General features: G+C 40.6%; 4 protein-coding genes across 6 annotated transcripts in view; 2 read left to right on the top strand and 2 right to left on the bottom strand.

Moving 5' to 3' along the window:
* Positions 1–24,589, top strand: part of LOC116655052 — a 42,227-nt gene extending 17,638 nt beyond the window's left edge. For both annotated transcript variants that reach the window (XM_032452053.2, XM_032452051.2), the window contains 2 exons: positions 23,942–24,150; positions 24,529–24,589. In XM_032452053.2, the coding sequence (XP_032307944.1) occupies positions 23,944–24,066 (123 nt within the window). In that variant the 5' untranslated portion in view covers positions 23,942–23,943 and the 3' untranslated portion in view covers positions 24,067–24,150; positions 24,529–24,589. The remainder of the gene's footprint in view (positions 1–23,941; positions 24,151–24,528) is intronic.
* Positions 443–1,958, bottom strand: LOC6505039 (rho GTPase-activating protein gacJ). The gene is made up of 3 exons (XM_001965544.4): positions 1,001–1,958; positions 711–883; positions 443–637 (listed from the first exon to the last, which is right to left on the bottom strand). The coding sequence occupies exons 1-3, from the start codon at positions 1,924–1,926 to the stop codon at positions 564–566; spliced, it is 1,173 nt and encodes a 390-aa protein (XP_001965580.3). The 5' UTR covers positions 1,927–1,958; the 3' UTR covers positions 443–563.
* On the top strand, positions 4,070–5,471 carry LOC6505231. Of its 2 annotated transcripts, none has more exons than XM_044717392.1 (2): positions 4,070–4,353; positions 4,424–5,471. In XM_044717392.1, the coding sequence occupies exons 1-2, from the start codon at positions 4,177–4,179 to the stop codon at positions 5,195–5,197; spliced, it is 951 nt and encodes a 316-aa protein (XP_044573327.1). In that variant the 5' UTR covers positions 4,070–4,176; the 3' UTR covers positions 5,198–5,471. The 2 variants fall into 2 exon arrangements, with proteins under 2 accessions (XP_044573327.1, XP_001965586.1); XM_001965550.3 differs by having other exon boundaries at positions 4,406–5,471.
* On the bottom strand, positions 9,775–10,980 carry LOC6505038. The gene is made up of 2 exons (XM_001965551.4): positions 10,833–10,980; positions 9,775–10,704 (listed from the first exon to the last, which is right to left on the bottom strand). Exons 1-2 carry the CDS (start codon positions 10,918–10,920, stop codon positions 9,854–9,856), a joined length of 939 nt encoding a protein of 312 aa, XP_001965587.2. The 5' UTR covers positions 10,921–10,980; the 3' UTR covers positions 9,775–9,853.
* Positions 24,590–24,897: the final 308 nt, after the last annotated feature.

Below are 24,897 nucleotides of genomic sequence, written 5' to 3'. Positions count from 1 at the left end.
CCACAAACTAGACGCCAAAAAGTATGCTATAGTTAGGTAAAGAGCTTGCAAGATAGTTCAAAAATAATAAGAGAAGCTTCTTTTTGTTTATTTAATGACAGTCTTTTAGTTGAACTCTTTCCATTAAAACTCTAATTTAGTTATCTCCACCTAAAGCATTTCTTTTTTATATGAACTGACATTAATTATCAAAAATATGCCTCTGATATAGCATAATTGAAGGCAGCTCCTAAAATAACACACCATCTCGCTTTAATTGATGTATTTTTATAGTTCCCCGCTGTTTTTGTTCACACGAAATGTTAAAATAGCTCTCAGCTTAATTACAACCAATTTGAAAAAGCCAGGAATGCCATTTCAATAGTTCATTTTTCATAAATTAATATTAAATTCTAGATCAAATTCCACAAAAAACCCATAAAAAGAATGAAAAAACGATAGCTTTTTCTGAAGTATTTATTAAACTCTATATCAAATAATATAAATAGAAAAAAAAAGTGAAAAAAAAAATGATTCAAATCAGGATACTGTGTCAGTCAGTTGAAAGTCCTGGCCAACTTCTCTCACATGTGGGTCGTTTTTGTGGCCTTGTAATGCAAATTTTTGGCCAATCCCATCTGCCGGGGGGTGACTTCAACTATGATGGAAGAAAATAGAATAGATTATGAGTTTCGGTGGCAACTGAAGACGGTCAGGAGTTCAGGACTTACTTCTATAGACATTGTAGCCACGCTCATCGGCAATGTAGTATTGGGTTTGGATTTGGTTTCTGGGCCCGGGAATCGGCACGGAATTGTAGCCCTCCTGGACATTAATCACCTGGTCACCGACTGTTTTCGTGTAGATCTTTTTGTAGTTGACAAGACCGTTGCTCATTACCAGTCTGGAATAGATTTTGACGAATTATGAGTAAAATATAACAAGGGTGACCCCGATGACTCAAAAGGTGACCCCGAAATCATTAATAATTATTATAAAGAACTAATTTTCCAGCACTCACTTGTATTCCTCCGTGCCATTGGGATGGATGACGTGATAATTTTGCACAACATAAGTGGGCGTTGGTGTGGGCGTGCCAGTGGGATGCCAGGTGGTGGAACTGCCAGTGGTGGGGGGTGATGGCGATGTGGTGGTGCTGGAAGGTCCCACATCGTCGAAGAAATAATCAAGATTCTCCTCTTCAAAGTCCATTTGCGGGAATACGACCAATTGATCCTCATACAATGGCCATATTTGCTCAATAGGTGTCCCAATTGTGGTGGTTGTGCTGCCAGTGGTTGTTGTTGTTGGTGGCTTTGTGGTGGTGCTAGTGGTAGTTGTAGTGGTGGTGGTGGCAAGTGGTGGACTAAAGTCATCACCGTCCTCAATGTCACTGGGCCAAACAACCAATTGTAATTCATAGATGGGCTGACTATCGGGTCTTTTCAAGTGGCGTTGCATTTGCAATGGCAGGACCTCTGGATCCTGTGCAATATCCTCTGGCTTATTAGCTGCACTATCCGGTCCCTGTCCCTGTCCCGGTCCCGGTTCCGCCTCCATTGACGCCAAGGACTCCCTCGGTTTATTGTGGCAGCCTAACGACTCCATTGTCGCCGCATCGAAAGTCAATTTGCAGTCGATGCGTTGGCCATCCACTTCAGTTTCAGCTTGAGGAACGATTGAATCCTCCGTATACGGGCTTATGGTGGTGTCCGCCGGATCCCAATTCGAATCAGAGTCCGTATCCGGATCAGAATCGGTAACTGGCGCCGCCAGCTGCAACGGGATTAGTGTCGCCAGCAGCATCAACAGTGCATATTCCGGCCGGATTCTGTTTGACGACATGACTGAAGGCGTCTTTCTTTGACTTTTGCTCGTTGCCAAAAGGCTCAGACTTGTATTTATACCAATCGACAATTTCCCCTTCAACTTCAGCTTTGGATGCATCTGGCGCTGCTGCTGCCGCTTCTGCTGCGGCTGCTGCTGTTCGGATTTAATCAGCACTTTAGACACCCAACAACAAAACATATATACACACAATATACCAGTCTGTATATATTGCATTGGCACTGTCATAATACCGTTATGCACTGACGAACAAATGAGAACGGCCGAATGTTGGGGGGACTTGGGAGGGGCCCATGTTGCAGGCAGGGGGCCTTAAAAAGGGCTTTTAACCCGTGGGTGGGTGTCTGGGCAAAAAGGTTACAAGAATATCTTAAAATACTTATCGAAAATGTGAAAATGTTATAAAAGATTATGGATTTTTAGGTAGAAGGTTCTGTCTTTTTATATATTTTTGAATAGCAAGCTTAGCGGAAATAAAACAACAAAGCTGCCGCATAATGTACGGCTGTAAATGAGAATTTTGAGTCTAATTCCTAAACAATATGGAATAAAATAGAAATAGAAAGATAGCTGGGACAGTTTTTATTTCTTGGACAGATTTAGTATACATTTTGAGAGGCAAGTTTAGAGGAAATAAATCAACAGCTCTGCCGCGTAATGTACGGCTGTAAATGAGAACTTAAAGTCAAATAATTCAAAATAATTCGACGAAATAGAGAGAGAGATTGGACAGATTTTAGTAGACCTTTAATAACAAATTTCTTTATAAAACTTAATATTTAAATAAAAAATATTTTAAACAAAATATATAAATAATAAATACTTAATCTAAGGGCATGTAAGGGTTAAAATGCATTTATAATACTAAAAGATGATGAAATTGGAAAATAAATAAGTATGAGCTCAGGTGCGGGCCTGTTGAAGCCTTTAAAATTGCTTCATTGTGTGGGTGATCCTGTGAGAGTGTCTGGGTGTGGGTGGCAGGGGTGTGCGTGTGTGTTTGTGAGGGTGTTCAGGTGCGAATTACCTACCTTGTGCATGTTTATGAGCTGCCTTCGATGTAGTTGTGTGGGAGCGCGTTTGTTTTGGAATTTGTCGGCCGTGATTGTGACTGAAAGGTGATCGAAGTTCATTGGTTTAGTTTAAAGAACCGGAACTTTAAATTAGGCATCTTTAATTAAAAAGTATCTTAAGAATACCTGTTACAGAAAAGTTTCTTTATGATCTCTTCTCTTTTATTTTAATCATTTATTGTTGGTTTTTTCTGAATAGGTCAAAGGATAAAGGAGAGTTTTTTTATCCTTTTGCTGATGACACACAGCTCTGTTTTTTTTTGTGCCTTCTTCTGTCACTTCTTTAATTTGTTCCACTTTCTTCAATTATCTTCTCCAGATTCTTCTCCTCCAGTCAGTGTCATCAAAGTTCTTTAGTCTCGAAGTAATATTTTTGGTCTTTAAACAGAAACCGGTTAAGTGTTTGTATCGTTTAGTCGACTAAGCGACTCTGGGTTTATTTATAATCTGATTTATATTTTTAATCTAAAATCGGTGCAAGTGAAATGTGGATAGAGGACACAACACACCCAGCCGGGGTCTTTAATGTGTAATTTGTCAAAAACTTTTTTGATTTATGAGTCCACAACAGCAAGCGGCTGTCAAACAACTTGTTCTCTTCGCTTTTCCGCCATCGCCACCGTCTCGTCTCGTTTTCCTTTTCGTCCTTCAAGAAAATTGAAAATCTCACCCAGAAATTTCCATGTAAACGAAACTTTTTTTTTCCCCTCATCTTCCTGCTTCTTTTCTTTCACTTTTTGTTGTATTTTTTTTTTTTGGCACAAATTTAATTTGATTTGATTTTTGCCACTGGACATGGCAAGCCCCTGGCAATTTGTCAAAATTATACATCCACATACATATTGGAATAATGAAAGGCGACTTTAATAAAGGAAACAATCTATTTTCGATTATAATATAATTTTTATTAATTTTGGGAGGGAGAAACTACCATAAAAATCTTTATTCTTTATTAAGAACAAAGTTCTTATGTGATTCCCTAATAAAAACTGACCCACTTTCCGCCAAGAAATCCAGTTTGAAGTTAATGCAAGTCCTTTATTTAGAACAATTACGATTCTTGGCCAAGCAGGTTTCATTTTAATTGCAATCCAGAGCATAAAAAAGCTGAAAATAACCAAGATCGAATCAAATGAAATCATATATAAGAACTGTCTGACTTTGGATTGGATATCAAATCAGAAACAGCTGAAGAACCAGCCGGAGAACAAGTCCTTCAAGTCCTTTTTTTTATTTTTGTTGAGCGACAATTGTGTTTTGTGAAATCCGATTACAAATGGCTAGAAAAGTGAATTTGATATGCCTCGTTCTCATCGCCGTGGTGGCCGTGGGCTGGGCTTCGAGTCCCACAACCACACTGCCCACTCCCACGAAAACAACTCAGAGGACGGCCATGACCTCTGACCCGGATAAGGATATGAAGAGCACCGACAAGCGGGACAAACGGCAATTGGTAAGAGGGAACTAGGAGAGTCCAGTATTAGTTCAAGTCCAATTTTTAATAGACCTCCAATGTCGGACAGGGAAACGTAGCCGGAGCTGGTGGCAACTTTCCCATTTTCTTCGACGGACTGAACGTGCAACAGCCTCTACAGCCCTTGCAACCGCTGCAGCCCCTGCAACCGCTGCCGCCGCTCCAGCAGCTGCAGCCGCTCCAGCCCATCACCGTGGTGACGCCAGTGGCCTCCAGCTCCAACGCCCAGAGCGGACAGCAGCAGCCCGGTGGCAGCTGGGTGCCCTCCTTCGGCCAGAACCTGCCCATCATCGGAACTCTGGTGGGCAGTCTGCCCAACCTGATCAGTGGCCTGGGACTGGGCTCCTTGAACGGCGGATTCGGAACCCTGGGTGGCCTCAATCTGGGCAACCTGGGACTGGGCGCTGTGACTCCGGTGGTGGCGACGCCTGTCCAGGTGCCGGGCAACTCGCAGAGCTCCCAGGGCAGCTGTCCGCTCACCCAGAAGCTCTCCTGCCGCTGCGAGCCGCTCATCCAGATCCCGGGACTCAAGCCCACCACGAATCCCCTGAGATCCCAGCTGGTGCAGATTGTGCGACAAAATGCCCGCAAAAATGTGGACGGATCGCAGGAGGTTCGAGTGATCCTGAGCACTGGCCAGGTGGTCTACCAGCGAACTAGGAAGGATCTCAGCCAGGATGGGTACTATTCGATGAGGATTCAGGGAGGAAGGTACTTCACCATCTACTACAATGTCAACGACAAGGACTACACGGTGCGGGCCGATGTGAAGGACACAGCGCCCACCTCTGACTTCGATGATGAGCTGAGTGGTCAGCTTTGAATCAGGTTCTGAGCTCCAAGGACCAACGAGTCTGAGCTCCAAGGACCAACGAGTCTGAGCTCCAAGGACCAACCAGTCGGAGCTCGAAGGACCAAAAAGTCAATGCTCCAAGTCCAGATGATTTAAACTACAATCGATTGTGTCCCACATGCTCTCCACTCCCACTCTCAATCCCCATTATAATATTAATCTTTTTTTTAATGTAAAAACTTTTTTTTTTTTAGCGAAACAACTACAAACTAGTTGGGAAAGAAATAAACAACAATGAAACACATTTGAAGCGATTGCTCCTTGGGGACGAAAAGTTCTTCGGGCTGTTGTTCTATGAAGACAGAAATATATTCATGGAAGGGGGTGTCCCGACTATAAAGTTGTCTTTTATTGCCATAGATGGTGTTAAAGGTTTTACAAGCCTCGGTGACTGGGCCAACTGGGTGTTGGGAGTGGATGGGTATGGGGCTTAACCCATTCAACTGGTAGCCAAATAAATCTCACACCGAATTGAAGGCATCTCCATTCGAAGGATATCAAGGAATATGTAATTACAAGGTCCTTGAATAAGGAGGAGGGTGTGGCCACCAGTTGAGTCTCTCTTACCCGAAAGGAGTGGAGCAAACAAACAAAGGGCTCGATGGCCAAATGGAAATCAACTTGTAAAATGCCATATTCCTACAGAGAGAGAAATTTCTCAATAAACTATCATCATAATTGGCTAGAATACTTTATTAAAAAATAGTTGTTTTTGAAATAGATATTATATACATGGCCTTTAATATTTTAAATATTTTTTAAACCTTTCTGTTCTTTACTTTTCTGAGTGCTACTCTTGTCCGTCAGCAGTGGCAACTTGCCTTTCAAGTTGAAAAGCTGAGAAGTTTCGCAAAAGAGCCGGAGCTGGTGCCGGAGCCGGAGCCGGGAAATGAATACTGCCAGGATATGGCCGCAAAATCCAGAATGAGTAGAAAGGACCGAGGAGCGAACAAAAAGCCAGCGGGGCAATATATAATTAAAAGTTCCTCTTTGTGTCTCAGATTGGCGAATATTTCCAAATGGCCACAGCATTCCATTCTGATTCATTTTGAATGGCTGATAATTCTCAGAAAATGATTCTCCCAAAATGAAATAAAGGGAATACTTTAACACTTTAATTCATAAACTTAAAAATTGTATTTGTTGTAGGAATTTTAAGTTGATGGCCCAGCGATTAGTTTCCCCTTCAATCCTTCAACTAGTTCCTGCCACGCAGCTGGGAAATGCAACTTGTTTTGGGTGGCAAAGAGGGGGGGGAGGTCGGAAGGGATAAAGGACTTTTGGTTAGTTGGTGGAAGAGGGGGCGTGGCCGGTAATGAAACCACATTCCTCTGTGCACACAAAACTTTTTCACAAATCATAAATGAGCCCAGGACCCACTGGCGTTCCTGAAACTCTTAACCAACCCGTTCCTCCCCTATTGTAGCCCTTTGGCTCCTCCATTTAGAGTCTCCCCCCCCCATCCCAGAGACGGCCATGGTGCCCCCTAGTATTCCCCTTGAAATCCCCCAAACCCCAACCGCCTCATTGGTTATGCCAATTGCAAAAAGTCCGGAGCAACAATTGAAATTGCCGGACTCGTTGATGAGACTTTAAGCTCCGGCTGCACCCAGGCCCCCGACCCCCGCCCCTAATTACGTATTACCAGATGACTGCCATTAAGTACCATCCTCCACTGCCACGCCCCCGCTTAAGGGCTTTAAGCTGGAGCATCTTTAAGTGCACTGGCACTACGCATCATTAAATGGCCAGAATGTTCCACATTCGGTTTGCTTTGGCAAGTTGTTGTTTCTGGTTTCTGGTTATCTGGACCGGAGGTGCAGGAGGAGGACGTTGTAACCTTTGGCCAGAACTCCTACACAGGGGAAAAATATGGAGGAATCTAGGAAAAAAATAGCCATCAGATGTGATTTATTGCTGAGAGTTTGAAGACTATTTCCTAGGGAGTTTGTTTTTTTTTTAATATAATCATTAAAGCACTTCTTCCTTAAATGCTTTTCCAGAAAAGTCAACAAAAGAGGCAACTATTCCATCGCTTTACGATTATTTCTTCCTCTGAAGCATCCATTCGATGATACAGGGGAGCAAGTGCATCCTGCCGAAAGCCAAACCAAACCCAAACCCATTCTCCATCCGCCACGCTCCACCCCCTAATCCGACCTCAGACTCGTCGCAACCGCAGACCCACGTGAGTGACCGGCGACGGCTGTCGGTCGATGGTGGCATCCCCTCCCCCCCTCGGTGGCTAGACGGGCCCTATAGGCATGTGTGTGCGGGCCACGCCCCCCTCTTTACGTTGCAGCCCCTTTCGGCTTAGCCCTCAAAACGGTCGCATTGTGTGGCCAAAACGAGAAACCGCTGCCCCACCTGGCTCCCAACGGGAAAGTGCACTGAGGAAAATGATTTCCTGAAAAATAAAGATACTTTCTAGGACATTACACATCACATTCTTAAGGGGAATACATTACAATGTTTATAAATCGATTTTTCATCGATCTGCATTAAAACCTAATCATAAAATATTTTTTGAAATTTATATCAATTTTTGTGGGGAGAGCCTTCGAAAATAAAGGGTTCTGCAGGAGGATCTGATTCGATATGGGACGACGATATGCCGAAGGATATATCTCAGCCGATAAGCTACCGATTCCCAAGCGGAAGACCTTAAATGATTTGTGGATCGATTCTCCGTCGATCTGCATCAAAACCTGATTACAAAATATTTTTTGAAATTTTTATCAATTTTTGTGGGGAGACCCCTTCTGGAATGAGGGGTTTCTATGGGATGGACGATATGGGACCTGGCTAAGGCTATATCTCAGCCATTATCCATCTGATTCTCAAGCGGGATGCCTTAAATGATTTGTGGATCAATTCTCCATCGATCCCCATTAAAACCTGATCACAAAATATTTTTTAAAATTTTTATTTATTTTTGTGAGGAGAGCCTTCGAAAATAAAGGGGTCTGTGAAATTGACGATATATCGCATATATGCAACCTAGCGAAGCCGATATACATCCGAATCCCAAAAGGAATACCTTAAAATACCTTAAAAATCTGAATTATTTTAGAATCTTTTTTCTTTGTTTCCCTAATAGAAACTACATTGGATAAAGATGATAAAGAAGATAAAGTTCATTATTGTTTGAAGTAATTTGTTTGTGCGGCAAGAAAGGCAGAAACCAAACTGCAGCAGGACTTTTCCGGAAAGTCTGTCAGAGCTTAAAATCCCCGGCACGGCACCCCAGCCTGCAGGTGCAAACATTGCAGAGTAATTTCCCCCAATTTCTCCCGGATCCTCCGCCCATTTCGCCCACTCTTCCCCCACATTCAAATAGTTGTAAATGGACGGAAGGACAAACAACAACAGCGTTTCACTTAACCACTCGCCGAAACAAAGTTGTTTTTTTTAATAAAGTTTAACAGAAGAAAGGGGGGCGGAATCGCTGCAGAAAAAACATTGACAGGAAAATCGCAGAAGAAAACATTAAACAAACATAAAGGAAGAAAAGCAACCACCAAACAAATAAAGTCCTGGGCAAAGGATACAAGAATCTGCCAATCGGTGGAAGGCAATTGGAGAACCAATAAAGAATCAAGAGATATTCTGCGAATTTTTAAGGGAAGTTCAACAGAGAAGTTAATGGAGAAAAGGATAGTTTCATCTAGTGGGTTTAAGGTATTTTTTTCCACCTCTCTTTTTTAAATCCAAGTAATCCTTGAGAAACAAAATTAAACATTTTCCAAAGGCAGTAGGCGGGGAATATCAGTTCCAACAGAAAGTGTTCCAACGAGCTCATTTTCCTTTCGACTCTCAGACGCTTCAGAGCTAAAAACAAGACAAATAAATAAAATTAAATTCTAGTAATTATTTTATAAAAAAAAAAATCAAAACAATAATTTCAACACGCAGCCGTCTTACAACATTGTGAGTCCTCGGATCCTTCAGGAGCGGATAGGGAGCTCTGGGAAACTGCGACACAGACCCAGGGGCCGTAACTATAGATGCTGGGTGGCTAGTAGTCCTCCACCGGATGAGAACCACGGGAGCAAGAGCAGATGATACCAGGGCAGCCATGGAGAAATGCCATCGACTTGGAGACTATCGGCTGCTGAGATCCGGGAGGAGCAATGTGTCCACCACAAGAAGTTAACATGGAGAAACGCCAAATAAATAATTACACTGAGAAAATCCCAGCTAAAAGGCTATATCTTATGGGCTGAGAGGCATTCGTGACTAAACTTTGAATGAAATTTTCTTGGGGAGTGTGGGGGCTTCGTGTTCTTTCCCTATCAGGCATTCTGATATCTGATTTGGGTTTACGGCCTGCCCCCGGCTGGAGTGTCACTCTCCGAGTGCAAATTCTCGGCCAGACCTGGTAATTATGCTATAAGTAGACGGCAATTTATGGCCCAAATCGACCAGCTGATAACCGGGCCGATAGCGACCGATAAGGACACACTATAGCCCCACATCCGCGATGGTTGGTCATCGATTAGGGGGGGTTTCTATTACCAGCTTGACATTCAAAAACCGATTATAGCTTTAAAGTAATCTTCGGTCTAAAAAGAAATCCATTTATTTACAAAAAAAAAATAGAAAGAAAGCAAAAGCAATGGTGACTTAGATGCGGACTAGAACCTCGTAGTGCTCGAGACGCACCTCCTCGCCGCCGAAGGGAATGTAGATGCAGCCGTGGGAGGGATGGATCTTTCCCACACTGAGACTGTCGCAGTAGATGGCCCGACCCACGTAGAGGGGCTCTCCGTCGGAATTGGGACCGGAGGACAGGGCACCGGGCACCACGTTGCCGTGCGAGGCGGGCACCCAACGGAAACCGGAACCGGCCAGGATCTGGACATCCGTCAGCTCGTGCTCCTGCTGACCGTAGGCGACGTAGGCCTTGCCCTTGGCCGGAACCACCTTGGCGGGCAGGAAGTCGCCGTGCCGGAAGACTCGGCCCACGTAGATAGTGTCGCCATTGGAATCGTGTCCGGCCACCAGGGCGCCGTCCGGAATATCCGTGGCCGTGGTGTCGATCCAACGCTCCGGCTGGCTGAGCACCTCGTAGGCGAAGATCTTCACCTCATCGGAGTCGTAGGGAATGTAGAGGCATCCGTGGGAGGGATGCACCTTTCCGACCGTCAAACTTCCAGCGTGGTAGCCACGTCCGGCATACAACCACTCTCCGTCGACGTTCTGGCCAATCTTGACGGCTCCCGCCGGCACTGCTCCGTTCTCCGCCGGCAGCCAGTCGTAGTTGTGCCCGGAGAGCACCTCGTAGTTCTCCAGCTCGTGCTCCTCGCGGGCGTAGGCCACGTAGGCCTTGCCCTTGTTGGGGATCACCTTCGCCGGCAGCATGTCGTTGTGGAAGAAGGCGCGGCCCACATAGATGGTATCACCGTCGGAATCGTGTCCAGCCACAATGGCATTCGGCGGCACGCTTCCATGGCTGTAGTGCATCCATCTGTGGTCTGTTTCAAATGAAAACAATTAGCATTGGTCACACTAATCTGACTTTAGTTGCAATTCTGACATAAAGTGTCAAATTCTGGACTTTATGTGGAAATTTTATGGTAATTTCACTTGGAGACCCTCTTACCCGTCATTTTTGCGTCTGTTCTTCGGAAACTCCGGCTTCTGACTGAGGCGGAGAGCGTTATAATGGGCTTTTCATGTTTCCGCCCCATGTAGTTGATAGGGCTTATCAGAGAAACACTTCTTATGGCCCAGATACGAGATCCCCGAGAGGGCCGAAGACTGGAATCCAATCTTTGGTGACTCAACCCTTGAACTTCACGGCTTTGCCATCTTTCTTAGGGCAGTAAGGTTAAGGGGAAACAGAGTAGAAGATTTGGACAATTATACTATTATTTTGTTTTATTTTATATGGCATACCGTCAAAATCTCTTTGAAGATTACCATTTTCATTGATAAATAAAAAAGTTCCAAGACGGAAATATAGAAATTTTTTTTTCGATAAATCTTTTCTTCTTTATTAAATATGTTTCCCCCTGCGAGTCCCAAAATAGAATAAATTATAGAACAAAATGTTCTCCATATCAAATTTTCCCGCCTTCGACTCCTTTGATTTAAAAAAAAGGCTCCCTCTAGGCGGCACTTTAGAGAACAAGCGATGCGACATTGGCTCCATCTAGTGGGAGGAGAGCTTTCCCAAAAACACACCAGATGGCTCCACATATTGAATAAAAAGTCTTTTAATATCTTATTGTTAGGAAAATAATGAATGAGCTTCCCCTACTTTAGTTCTTGATTCTTTCGGACAAAATATATAAAAAAAAACATATGTATAAAAAAATAAAGCGCACCTTTTATTAACTTAAAAAACTACAAGGGGCTGTTCTGATATAGAAACTAATATTGCTTGTGTTGTGTAATTATGTTATATTTCTAAGCGCCTAAGTCCATTTACTACATTAATAATAATAATTCAAAAATGGTTTTAATATAATGTTTTGAATATCCCCCTAAATTAAATGGCTGCGCTAAGACGACAAACAGCTGATGGGCCATCCTTTTAAAGACAAAACCTGGTCATACTACTCCCAAAACAATGAGTTAACCAACACAGATATTATTTTTAAAAAATCTTTTGAAAGTAGTAGGGTAGGGATGTAAAATTCTGTTTCCATGTCTAGTTATACCTATCCTTTTAACTCAGAGGCATCGAAAATAATAGCTCTCCAAAAAAATATGGACGAGAATGGAGGATGACTCGCAGGATAAGAAATGGGAGGATAATGTTTCCAAAAATGGCTTAGTTCGGATAAATTCGTCAAAAGTGTCACACAAACCAGGTTTGTGATTCAGGAAGGATTCTCATCCTAATCCTATTAAAGGAACATCGAAACTAAGAGGGAAGATGCCAGATACGAGATGAGAAAAATAATGAGGCCATGAAAGATACGACGATGGGAGTTGATAATTGTAGTATTTTGTACATGATCTATGAAGACCCTAGTTTTTCTTAAAAATTCAAACACAAATATTGTGGCGCCAAACACCCGAGAAGTTTTTCAAAATCCCAGTGTTGGTAAACCCTAATTGTTATCCGTAATCCCAAAATCGAACAAAAATAGTAATTAAATATGATTAAGGAACGAATTATTAACTATTTTTTTATACTTTTATTTGAATTAACTTATAGTTTTAATTTTAGTTAGAAGATTGTATTTTTTAGGGGGTTTTCGTGGCTAGTAAAGCTAAGGCGTTTTGGCCAGAAAGCCCACCTGTCGTCTGGCCACACTGCCCCCCGTCAGTTGTTTACGACTCTTCGCAGAAAGCAAAAGAAAGCAAAGTGAAAGACGCGTGGATGAGGACGTAACGTCGTAACGTGCGGTCGAGTCGAGTCGAATCGAATCGAGTGTCTTGTTTGTTTGTGTGCTCCTCTGTGAACAAAATACAACAAGTGCAAATAACAATAATAACAACAACTTAGAAACGGCCAAGCGGGGCAACAACAACTGGCAACATACCATCAATTACCAGAAACAAAAACAACAACAATACCATCACTGACGGTCTCTAAGCGGAGAGAGAGAGAGAGTACCAAGGAGCCGCCGTAAACGTTAGTTGTAGTTGTTGCTTGCCACTCTGATAGCAATGATTAATGAATAAAGAGAGAAGAAGACAAAAAAAAAAAAACCGCGGGTCGCCACGTAAAGCCAAGTAAATATGCCGCTTAATTCTTCTTCTTAACTTGCCCCCAAAAAATTTTGGAGGCAACCCCCCGCCCACCCCCTCCCCAAAAAAATAAATACAAAAATTCTCTTATCTCTAAAATCGAAATGTGTGTCGTCGTTTGTTTTGTTGTGTGATTATTTTATTTTATTTCTTTATATTTTTATTTTTATATTTTTATTTGAAACTTTGGCTACGTCATCGAAAAGTTTTCTGCGGTTTTGTTTTTGTTTGCTGGTCGCCTGCTTTTCGGCTTCTTCGGGGGCTGCATCTTCTGCTGCTTTCTGCTTCTGGTCGGTCTTCTTCTGCCACTGCCGCCGCGCTGCTGCCTCCTCCTGCAGGCAGGCGGCCGCATAATGAGAGTGCTTCAATTTCAATGCAGTTGCAGCACTCGCGCTCTTTTCGCTTCCATGTGTTGGTTTCGGCGAGTGCACAGAGAGAAATTTGAGATATTTTTTTTAATTTGAAATATATTTTGGTTTCTAAGCCTACTTTGTTGGGAAAATATTTATAAGAAATTCATATTAAATAATAAATAGATTTGAATACCCTAAAAAATACTAAAATAATTATTTTTCTCTTACTTGAATTAATTAAAATTTATTAATTAGTTTTTATTGATAAATATTTTGTTGAAATATTATTTCTCTCAGTGTATCCCATTTTTTGTTAGCCTGAGAGTCTCCAGCTGTGCTTCCTTGTCCGTGTGTGTTGTGTTTTCCCATATGTGTGTGTGTGTGTGTGTTTGCGATTTGAAGTTGCAGTCGCGGGGCGCTTCATTTGCTCGCCTCCTCCTCCCCCTCATACCGCCAAGGACCTCCTCCTACCTACCCCCCTGCCTTGGGCTAGATTTTCATTTTATTTTGTCAAAGTTTGTTGCACTTTTTGCAGTCACCGCGCGAACAAGTCCTTCACATTTCCCGCCCCTCCCCCCACTTTCTAGCTGGGCGTGTCGCACACAACCGCCCACCCACCCACACACTCACCCACCCCCCCACTGCCTTCGATACATTCCCAGCAACAATTAGTGGCAGAAAGAGTGGCATCCCCACCGTAGCATCTAGCATCCCAATTAGAATGTCTCTTTAAAAAAAAAAAATGAAAACAAAAATTAAATGAAAACAAAGGATATTATTTATTATTTTTCCAAAGGATATGTTTATGGGAAAAGGAAAAACATTTGTTTACTATTCGGTTTTTGCACAAATATTCATTTTCCATTCATAATTAAAAAGCAAACAAGTTTGGTTCTCCTTTGCCTGCTATTTATTTTTATTATTTACTCATTTGAAAATTAATTAAAAATACCAGAAAATAGTATACAAGGAGAAGTGGTATTAGTTTAGTCTGCATTTTAAAGAAAAAGTTTGAAAAGTTATTGTTTTTATTTGACATTTCTAAATATTTTTCGAATTTTTGTGAAAAGTGTGCCCATTTTTATTGTTTATTTATTTGGAAATTTTTTATAAAAATATTAGACAACAGTAAAAAAAAAAAAGCAGAAATGCTCTACAAAGACTAGATTATTTTGTTTATTTTTTCAAAAAAAAAGTTTAAAAATTATGTTTCTTTATTCAAAATAAGTTTTAAACCATGAAAAGTGTGCCCAATTTGTATTATTTTCTTTTTCTATTAAAAATACCAGAAATCATTAAACAAACTGAAATGGTCTTCCTAGACTAGTTTTTTGAACAAAATTTTAAACAAATTACCATTCTCTATTCAAAACAAGTTTCTGAAATGTATCTAACTTGTAATTTTTGTTGAAAAGTGTGCCTTAATTTCTTAATTTATTCATATAAAAATTAATTTTAAATATTAGAAAAGAGTAAACAAGCTGAAAATGTCTAGAAAGATTAGTTTACTTAGTTTTCTCAACAAAAAGTTTAAAAATTAGTGTTTGAACCTCTTTCTAAGACTATTGAATAAGTTAGAATATGGAATTATTAAAATATTTGTGAAAATGAGCGCCCATTTTTATTGTTATTTATTTGAAAATTAACAAAAAAAATACAAGAAAACATATTTATCAGAAACACATAACGAGAAGTTTAAAAAATCACTTGTTTTTATTCAAAATAGGTTTCAAACCTGGAAAGAGGTTAAATATGCCATTTATCTAATTTTTTAGAAAAGTGTGATTCTTTATTGAATTAAAAATGAGTTTAAAATGAAGAAATGGTCTTCCTAGACTATTATTTTCAATAAAAAGTTTAAAACAATTACTGCTCTATATTTAAAATATGTTTCGAACCTCATTCTAACATCCTTAATCCTGCCACTTATCTAATTTTTGAGAAAAAGCGCCCTTTTTGAAAGGCCAACGACCACTGTGACTGCATCTCGCCCACTTGCCTCTTCTATGCTGGCTTATTTATGTACATATTTCACTTGGCACTTGTTATATTTATACGCTCGGCACACACACTTTCCGCCACCCAGTCCCCAGTCCCCGGTCGCCGGTCCACCTCCCAGGCACTCATCTCAGCTAACCAACCGTCGCCCTTCCTTCCCAGTGTCGTCATCAGTATGCCAGTTGTCACTTCATCTTTTTAAATGCGCCTCATGGTTTTCAATTTCGAGAAACAAGTGGCCCAAAAGTGGCCTGGCCGCCTGGCTTGGTCATATTATACGAACTTTTATTTAGTAAGAGACTCTAGTTTATTTTTTTGGGAGTTGGGAGTTGGGAGTTGAGAGAAGAGAAAAAAAAAGGAAGGTATATCCCAGAAATGCATTACCAAGTTTTCTCTTTAATTATTTCCCTCTTTTTTATTTTTTTGTTTAAATTGCGAACGTGTGACCAAAAGTTGGAGGGAAGTTGGCGACAAAAAAGTGCCATAACTCAGTGATAGCGTGGCATATTCTTTCACCGAACTTTGTTGGTAATTTTCAACTGGCACTGCATATTTACACTGAAAATAAAAGATAATAAGTCTCATAAAAGTCAGAAATTGAATGAAATTAGTGGCCTGAAGTAGCTTCAGTTCCAGTTCCACTAATAAGCCAACTAAAAATGCAAATTTTCTTCAGTTTTTGTGACGAAAGAAGTCGGTGGAGGTGGTGGAGAGCGGAGAGTGGTGTGTGAAATCATTATTCGTCACGCTCAGATTCCCCAGATAGCCAGAAAGGGAGGAAAGCAACGCCTTACGACGTGCTCCCTCACCTGGCTACCTGGCTCACCTGGCTCACCTTTTGGCCTTTTGAAAATTTCCTCCAAAAACTAGCTGTAATGACTCCTAATGTAAAATAAATCATATTTACATTTTTTTTTTCTCTTTTTTTTCTCCTGCAAGAGAACTTTTGGGGAAGAACTTTCCAAAGAAGAAACTAAGTAAGGGGGAGGAGGATGAGAAGGATGAGGAGAAAAGGATACCTTTTTGGGGGGTAATCCGACTTTAAAATAGAGCCCCTTTTTAAGGACAGATTTATGGATATTCTGGATATTATTGGGTCGACCCAGTGGGACATAAAGAGATATCCCAGAAACATATTCCCAACATTCAGATTAAAATTTATTGACAGGAGCTTTATGGCATTTTTACGGAAGGACGGATGGCCAGGACTGGACTGGACTGGACTGGCCTGGCCTGGCCAATAAATCAAAAGCCAGAGTGGGCCACCTGTTGATTTGGGTTGATTTTCCAGCCATTTTCCGCTCTTTCTGGATGACCTCCACCCAGTTTTTTTTTTTTTCACCAAAAAAAGGGGTCACTTCTTTGCTCTCCCCCTCCGTTAATGGCAGCATATTTAGGCCCATAAAAAAAAGAAGTAAAAATTTAATTACGAAACAAAAAACAATGCGCATTTATCATCATTCATATTCATTCATATTAACTTGGCCCATCAGCACTTCTCATCGCCCATTCAAATCGGGGCACATTAAAGGCCGGAAAACGAAATAAATGTGGAATATTAAGGGGCAAGTCAGCCGAGGGGCGCCACGCTTCGCTGCTGACACTGACTGGCTTGGCTTCTCCGCGATGGCCTCCAAAAAGGAACCAACTTTTGCAATTTTTTGGAATTTTTAGCCAGGAAAAGTGAGTGAAAAAGTGCACAGAAAAGAAATTATTAAAGAAATAGTTGGAAGAGCAATAATAATTTTTAATTAAAATAAATGGAGTAATTAAAGCAACTAGCTTGAGTTTTAAGGGAATAGTTAATGGAAAATATATAAATAATTTTAAAAATATTAAATTTTTGTCACTCTAGTGTGAAAAATGGCCAGAAAAGTTGAGCTTTCCGGGCAAGTTTTAATGGCCTTTCGGGACACGTAGGCCCCCTCTGTCAAGCTACTCAGCTCCAGCTACTAAGAGCGGGGTAGGAGAAAGCCCTGGAAGAGAGCAGAGATGCCAGTAGAATTCGACAGAAATAGAAATCAAAAAATATAGAACAAATCCCTGCCAAAATAACTCATTTGGAGGGCATCTAAAATATAGTTCTATTCTATTTTCAAGCTTCATTACCTTTATTACTAGATAATTAAATTGAAAAGTTGAAAATTAAATTTAATGGAGAGCGATAAGTGCAGTGGAACGGAAATAGAATTATCAGGCTTGAAATTCCACAAATCACAATTTCAGTTTTCGATCAAACTGGCCTGGCAGTTGTGCGTGAATTTAATATCTGACTCTGTAAGGGGCGTAGTGGCTTTCAAAAGTAATACATTTGATTGGATGTTTTGTGGGGAAAGGGTTTCGGGTCCAGCACGGCACTATATTGGATCTGGTGTGGTCGAATCGCAAATGAAATAATATGAAATCGCATTTGGCACGCTTATCAGTTTAAACAGAAACGCAGAAACGCGAAACAGAACAAAAAAATAATAACAACTCTGCTATTTATTTTCATTTTTGCCAATTTGCATACAGTGCAGATTTCAGTTTCCAGTTTCCAGCTTACCAGTTGGCAGTTGCACTTGTCCGATTGCAACATTTTATGAATTATTTGTTAACATTGTCGGTGGTTTATTTATTTTTTTTTGTTTTTTTGCCAGACAGATAGATTGCCGGACAATGTCAAAGTCATTTAGGCTCGCCTTTCAATAGATTCCTCGATAAGTGACTCAATAATCCCCTTCCACTCGCAATACCCTATCTTTTAGAATCAAATTATACCAAAAATTAGTCTTTTTTAACATCAAGAGTGTTTCGAGTTCGACTCCCCTCGTTGTCATCTCGTGTTTTTTTCGATTTTTATTTTCTGTCATGAGCAAAGTTCTTGGGTTCATTGACTCGAGGCAGTTTGTTTTATAAGCGCGGAGTATTTTTTTTCCCCTGCCATCTGGGGGTGTTAATTACTTTTTGTTTTAATTGTCAATTTATTGGGGCCGAACATCGAACGGGAAACGTACACGTACAAGCACACCCCCCAGAACTCGGTCAGTGTCAGAGTTAGAGAATCTCAAATGGACAGGACACGAATATTGTTGGAGGAGAGCTCCTTTGAAGGCAATTTTGTGAGGCACTTAGTTCTAGGCCTTCGAAATTGACAGCCATTAACGGCCTGCCAGAGAGCAGTGGTAACTGGCTAGTGGGGAAATGTTTATTAATTAGATATTTTAATATAATATTATGAGAAAAGCAATTGTAGGATAGGTGTTACTTACTTTAGGCTATTATGTTCGGACTGCCATGGTCTCTACCACATTTTGTCGCTTTGCTCTACATATAACTCTTAAATCTTTTGTTCTTACCGCTTTATCTGAGCAATAATTTATCTTTCTCGTTATATTTTGCTCTATTCTAACTCCATCTCGGTTCTATATCTCTATCTACTCGATCTACATTACTCGCCGTACATTATGCGGCAGCGCCCCTTGGTCTGTTGAGCGGGAGCCTCGCAATCTTTAAGCTACATAATATTCTCTTTTTTGACTTGAAATTTATTAGAATATTAAAAGATAAAATAATATAAATTATATGAGAGACAATCTTAAAGCTAATATTTTCTTTTTTAATTTAAAATTTATTAAAGAGGCAGTCTTAAAGCTAATATACTTTTTTAATATAATTATTCTCTTATGATATTTTTATAATTTAAGGAAAGCAATCTTAAAACCAATATTCTAAATATATAACTTTAAATTTAGTTAAATAACATATATTTTATAAAAAGCAATCTTAAAGGCAAAATTATATTTTAATGATCTTTCGGGTGCCTGACATAAAAATAATAATTATAATAATACCAGTAACAACAATAAATATGATGTGATAACCCCCTTTTTTTGGCAAAAATAACCTCTCAGAAAGTGGAACTTTGCCAAATCTCATTAATTTTATGCGAACCGCAGCTGAATCAACACTATATCACTGTTGAATTTTTTGGCTTATTCTGCTATATACTCTTATACACACTGTATAACTATATATAATATATATATATATATTTAATATCAACAAAAGGAGGTGTCACTGTATTTTGATTGCCTGTTGATGCCTGACGGCTTTTGAGGAGCTTACAACCCAAAGCCGAAGCCGAAGCCGAAGCCCTTTCTGCCTCTGCCTCTGGCCGTTAATTACAAACAAACGAATGCCCACTGATGCGTCACTCTACGGTCGGAAATTGCTACAATATATATCCATATATATCTTTATAGAAATATATATAAAGACCGATACCGAAAATCGCTTCTCCTCACTTCTCTTCTGTTTTTTTTTCCGGCCCATCTGGCCATAATCTATGCCAAGAGCCAGGTTCAATGGACTGCTCGATACCAGGACAGGAGGTAGGAGGTAGGAGTTAGGAGGGATACTATACGTTCTATATTTAAACAGCAGTTGACATAACACAAATTGAATTATAACTTATAACATTTCTGCCTGGCATGGCCTGGCTTTCTCTGGTTCGTGTGTCAGATCAGACGTTAAGTTTTAATTAACACTTATATGTAGGTATTTTTTTTTAGAGGGCTATGTAGTATGCCTCGCAGAACGTTGAAGTCTTTGGGATGTGAGAGGCATGTCTGTTGCACTTTCCTCCTGTCATAATTTTTATCAGAAATATTTGAGAAGCTCTGAGTTTTAAACTCCAAACATGTAAGAATAATTAAGGAACTGAAAGAAGCAATTTATAATATCTCAATGTGACGGGCTCGTGGCTGATAAATGGGCCGAGTGTCGCCATGGAGTCAGTTTGCTAAATAATAAACTCTACTCCTCCACGAGAAATATGGAGAGCCACGTTCCGCTTCAAGAAAAATAGAATGCCCACGCTCCGTTGGATGGGGTGGGAAAAGTGACTGGGTTTTTTTTCTTGTTGGTTAGAGGCCCAGAGCCCTCCTCCCCCTTTTTTTTTTTAGAGGCGTTTTAGCCATCAACTGGAGCCAACAACGGTCTTAAGCTGGATCGTTTTGTTTTCGCACTTTGCGCGCTTTAGTTTCGGAATTTTCCATCAAATCATCAACACTTCCCGCAGAAAGCGTGGCTCAACATTATTTATGCAGATTTTCTCTCTTTTTTCTGTTTTTTTTTTTGTTCTACAACTCCCTCCATAGCCCCTTCAGCACTTTCCTTATCCGCCCCACTACTACCCCACGAAGAACAAAAGTATCTCAGTATCCCGAGCATCTCAGTATCTCGGATTCATCTGTGGGGGCGCAACAAGCGTGTGAACTAGCGCCAGGCTATTTTCCAGCACAGTGGTTCCAACACAACACAAATATGCAAATCATTGTACTCATTTTCAAGGTTTTATAAAAGACAGTTCTTTAAAATAAACTTCAAGGTTTCAAAGCTAATAAGAAAAGGTAAATCATAGTACTTCTTAATATTTTTTAAACGGTATTTCTCAATAAACCTTCTAAATAACTATGGATTTTAAAGCGAGTAAGAAAAATATGCAAATTATTGTACTTTTTTTTTAGGTTTTTAAAAAAGAAATTTAAAAAAAAAAAACACTTCAGATATATACATTTTTTAAAGTCAGTAAAATAAATATATTACTTATATGAAAAAAATTGCAGTTCTACAAAAAAATATCCTTAAAAAACGTTTTAGACAAGCCAGTATTTCAAAGAAAATAATAAAAAAATGTTTACTTATAGTATTTATTGCTAGTTTACTTATAGTATAGATATTTATCAAAAAACCTCCCAGATATTTCAAGTTTTGGAAGCTTATAAACATTATTCAAATTATTGAATTTCCTCAGATTTTTTTAAAGATATTCCTTAAAGAATCACTCATATAATACAACTTTTCAAAGCTTATAGTAAAAATATTCAAATCTTTGTGATTCTTTATGATTTTTATACAAAATTCCCTAAAAAAATTCCTAGACTTCCAGATGTATTAATTTTTCAAAGCTAATAAAATGTTAATAAAAATAAAAATAATAATTCAAATCATTTCATTTCTGAGGGGTTTTTCAAAAGATATTCCTCTAAAAATCACTCAGATAACTCAAGATTTCCAAGATGTATGTTTGTAGTAACTCTCTTTTTTACTTCTCCCCAGACTTAGAGCAGATCTAAGACTGTTCTGAGTCTTAAAACCCCACTTAAATTCTTGTACATGTCCTGAAAATAGTTGAAATCAAGGACGATGGAGTTTCCCGTCCATGGGATACCCAATACACTACCCTTCCATACAAACCCTTTCTCTCCAATAAAATATTGTTGCCTACTTTCGAGTAGCTGTTGGAAATATCTCCAAAAACCACAAGCCTCGACCCAGTGTGGCTCGGAAATGCCCGAAATAAAATGCCATTAAGCTCAAGTTGGGCGTGGGTTGGAACAAAAGCGTCTGAGAACTGTTGGAGTGCGGAGTGAAAAACACAAAGTCCCATAAAATAAAGTAGGGAAAACTCTTCATATGAATAAACAATTTAATGCGTCGCTCTGCGAGTGTGTCTTTGTATGGAAAAATAATAAAAATTTAGCCGCTTATTAATTTTTACAAGACTTTAACCGACACTTGAGCCAAACGAGCAGCCGAAGAATAAAGTAGAGCTCTGGTGGGATGTGCAATGTGTGTGTGTCTGAATGTTTATCATAAACCATATAACACAACACACACACACACACACACACACTCTGTATGGAATCCCCACAAGCTCTTCAAACAAATATTCAACTTGGTCTTCGTTTATACATATTTTTTGTTGTTGCCTTTTTATTTTTTATTTGCGAGGGGGTGTAGTGGGGGGGAAAATAGGAGAAAAGGGGTGTGCATGGTTGCTTGGTCCTTAAAAGTTTCGCACCCATTTTTCGGCAGCCCAGATCCACATACATCCACATATGTATAAGCCACATTTTGGGATGCAAAATATGGCCAAAGGAATTTTTATTTATTTTTTAATATCCAAAACTTTATCCACAGTGGGGGGGGAGATGAGGAGATAGGAGGAGGACCTGCCTGGGAATGTGGCAAGCGAAAGGAAGCAGGACCTCCGTCACAGAGAGAACAAATATTTGCCATTTTCATTTGCTTTATAATGATTGCGAATTCCGAAGCTTCTGGAGAGATGGAGATTGTGCAGTTTCTGTTGCATACTTTTGTGGGCTCAAGTACCGGGTATTACTTGCCACAAAGGACTAACCGATTGTCTCTCCAAAGATTATTTTTTTTTTGTTTTTTGTTTTTTCATTGAAAACTATTCCTGCCCTTTGCTGGAAAATGTTTTCGCCAGACATGTCCTCGGTGGGTGGGTGGGTTTCCAACAAGTTGGCAGGAAACAAAGGACGAAGAGACATCCTGACAGAAGTGCAGGTGCAATTGAGAATAACGGGATATATGTTTACAGCAACAGTCAAAGGTGAAACTAGAAACTAGAAAGTAGAAAGTAGAAACTAGAAAGTAGAAACTAAGAAAGTAAGAAAAGTCCTTGGATGACAAATTGCCGGCTTCTGGAATCCTCCAACCACCCTCTCCCACTCCACCGAGCCAGAAACTAAATCAAGGATTCCAAGAGGTGACGAAAGCCCCACACACAGAATGGAAAGTGATGTGTGAAAAGTTTTCGGAGGGGGTGTAGTGAGTGTGGCTTCTTTTGTGAACAAATAATTTGAAATCTTAAATTAATTAAAGTTTGCTGAGCGCTGGAGTGTGAATTTGTGGCTCATTGTTATTGAAGTTTTGAAGTCCATTGTGGTGAAGATGGAATCTGATATGTATAGCAGAGATATGGACACTGTTTCCTAATGCATTCCCCTTAAGATTGTCCCTCTTCCGTCCTGGCATAACCAGTGACATGCGAGCCCTTTGGAGTGTTTGCCTTTACACCCTTTCCAGCTCTATCTGCTTAATATCCAACCCACTCCTAGCTCCTGCCCTCCATCTCCCATCCATCCATCCATCATCTCTGCACTCTGGTATTGTGAAAAGTTGAGGGAATTTAAGGGAATTATAAGTACTCGAGAGCATCTGACACGTCGGCCGCACTTGAGAGAGTTGGCAGTTGGCAGTTGTCAAGAGTGCCGTAGGCTACTCCGGCATCCACCCTCCGGCCCTCCGGCCCTCTGGCACTATTGTTTCCTCCGGAGAATGGTAGAACCTCTTGACAAATGTCGCCTGAAACTCATATGCACTCCTGCAGGGCAACTACAGTGTCCTGAAACATCACTCCTAGATACTCTTAGTGATACTGAAACTAATTTTCTCCGAAGATATCAAGAATTATTAACAAAGAACTTGTTCAATTACCAAACTATGAAAGATTAATTGGAAAAAATAGAAAAAGAATCTAGCCATTTCCGGGAATAGTCTCAGTCACTGTGCTGCAGGAGGAGTTTCTGGGGGAGACCAGCTGGCATATGTTTTGGATGTAAGCCGCTTATGTTCCACTTCTCACTACGGCCTCTCCCCTTTTGGGCCATATTTCCCTTATTGACCCCCTTGGGAGTCACGTATGTCACTTATTGAACTGAAAACAGAACCGAACAGAACAAATATGCCAGTGAGATGAAAAGAAATTGTGTTTGCAGTTGCGTGTGTCTCATTCCTTTGTTCTGAATGGTGATTAATATTATTTAACATTTCATCTCGATGATCTGTGTGATCTGTGTTGCAGGTATGACGGAGGAAATAACCGGCAATTGGGGCTATTATGTGTACATATCGCTAACACTGGTTCCAGTCTATTTGGCATTTCGGCTCATTAAGTCACTGGGCTGGCAGCTCTTCGTCAACAACTGAGCAAACATCTGTCGGAGTCTGTTGGAGTCTGGAGTCTAGGAGGCAGGTGCAGTAGTGTGCCTGGAGAACTGAAGACCACAAGAGGTGCGTATTCACTTTGCCAGTCGACTGACTGGAATGGAAGTCTCTCCCCAGTCGAGTGTTGAATGTCAGTTTGAAAGGCGGTCCATTGTCGATCGGTTGTGGCAGCGGAGTCTTAGAGCGGAGACTGTAAGAAGCGAAAGGAGCAGAGCTGAGCTCAGAAAAATGTACATGACTATTGAAGAGGTACTTGGTCCGTTAATGGCATCCTTGTGAGGGCTTTGTTTCGCTTAAAAAATAAGCAGATTAGTTCGGGACTGCCAGCAGGACGGGTGGCAGGAGAGTTAAAAGTGGCAGCACTGCCAGCCCAGCACAATAATTCCCCCAAAACGAGAAACTATTTAAATATGCTTAACGTAGTCTTTGCTTTTCCCGTTGCAGCCCAGCAGTCGAGTGCTATAGACTTCGAGTGCTAAAAATAAAAAATAAAAAATAAATAACCAAAAAAATGCAATAAACTGGCAAGCGAGCAGCGGCGGTGGGAAAAAAAGCGCGATAAACAAGAAGCTATAGCCAGGATATTGGGAGCTGCTGGCCAGAAAGGAGGAGCAAACAAAAGGCAAGGCGATGCGAAGCAATCAACGTCATAAGCAGGAGCAGCCGGAACAGCAGGACCAGCAGGAGCAGCAGGAGCAGCAGGAGCAGGAGCATCAAGAGTATAAGGTTAACCAGCAGGACGAGCACAGCGGTCGCTGCAAGCAGAGCCATTGTGGTGGCATCATCACCACCACCACCACCACCACCCACCCG

This window comes from Drosophila ananassae, chromosome XR (genome assembly GCF_017639315.1).
Source record: "Drosophila ananassae strain 14024-0371.13 chromosome XR, ASM1763931v2, whole genome shotgun sequence".
Taxonomy (NCBI): Eukaryota; Metazoa; Arthropoda; class Insecta; order Diptera; family Drosophilidae; genus Drosophila; species Drosophila ananassae.
Note: the sequence above shows the minus strand (reverse complement) of the source record. Positions and strands in the feature narration are given on the sequence as shown.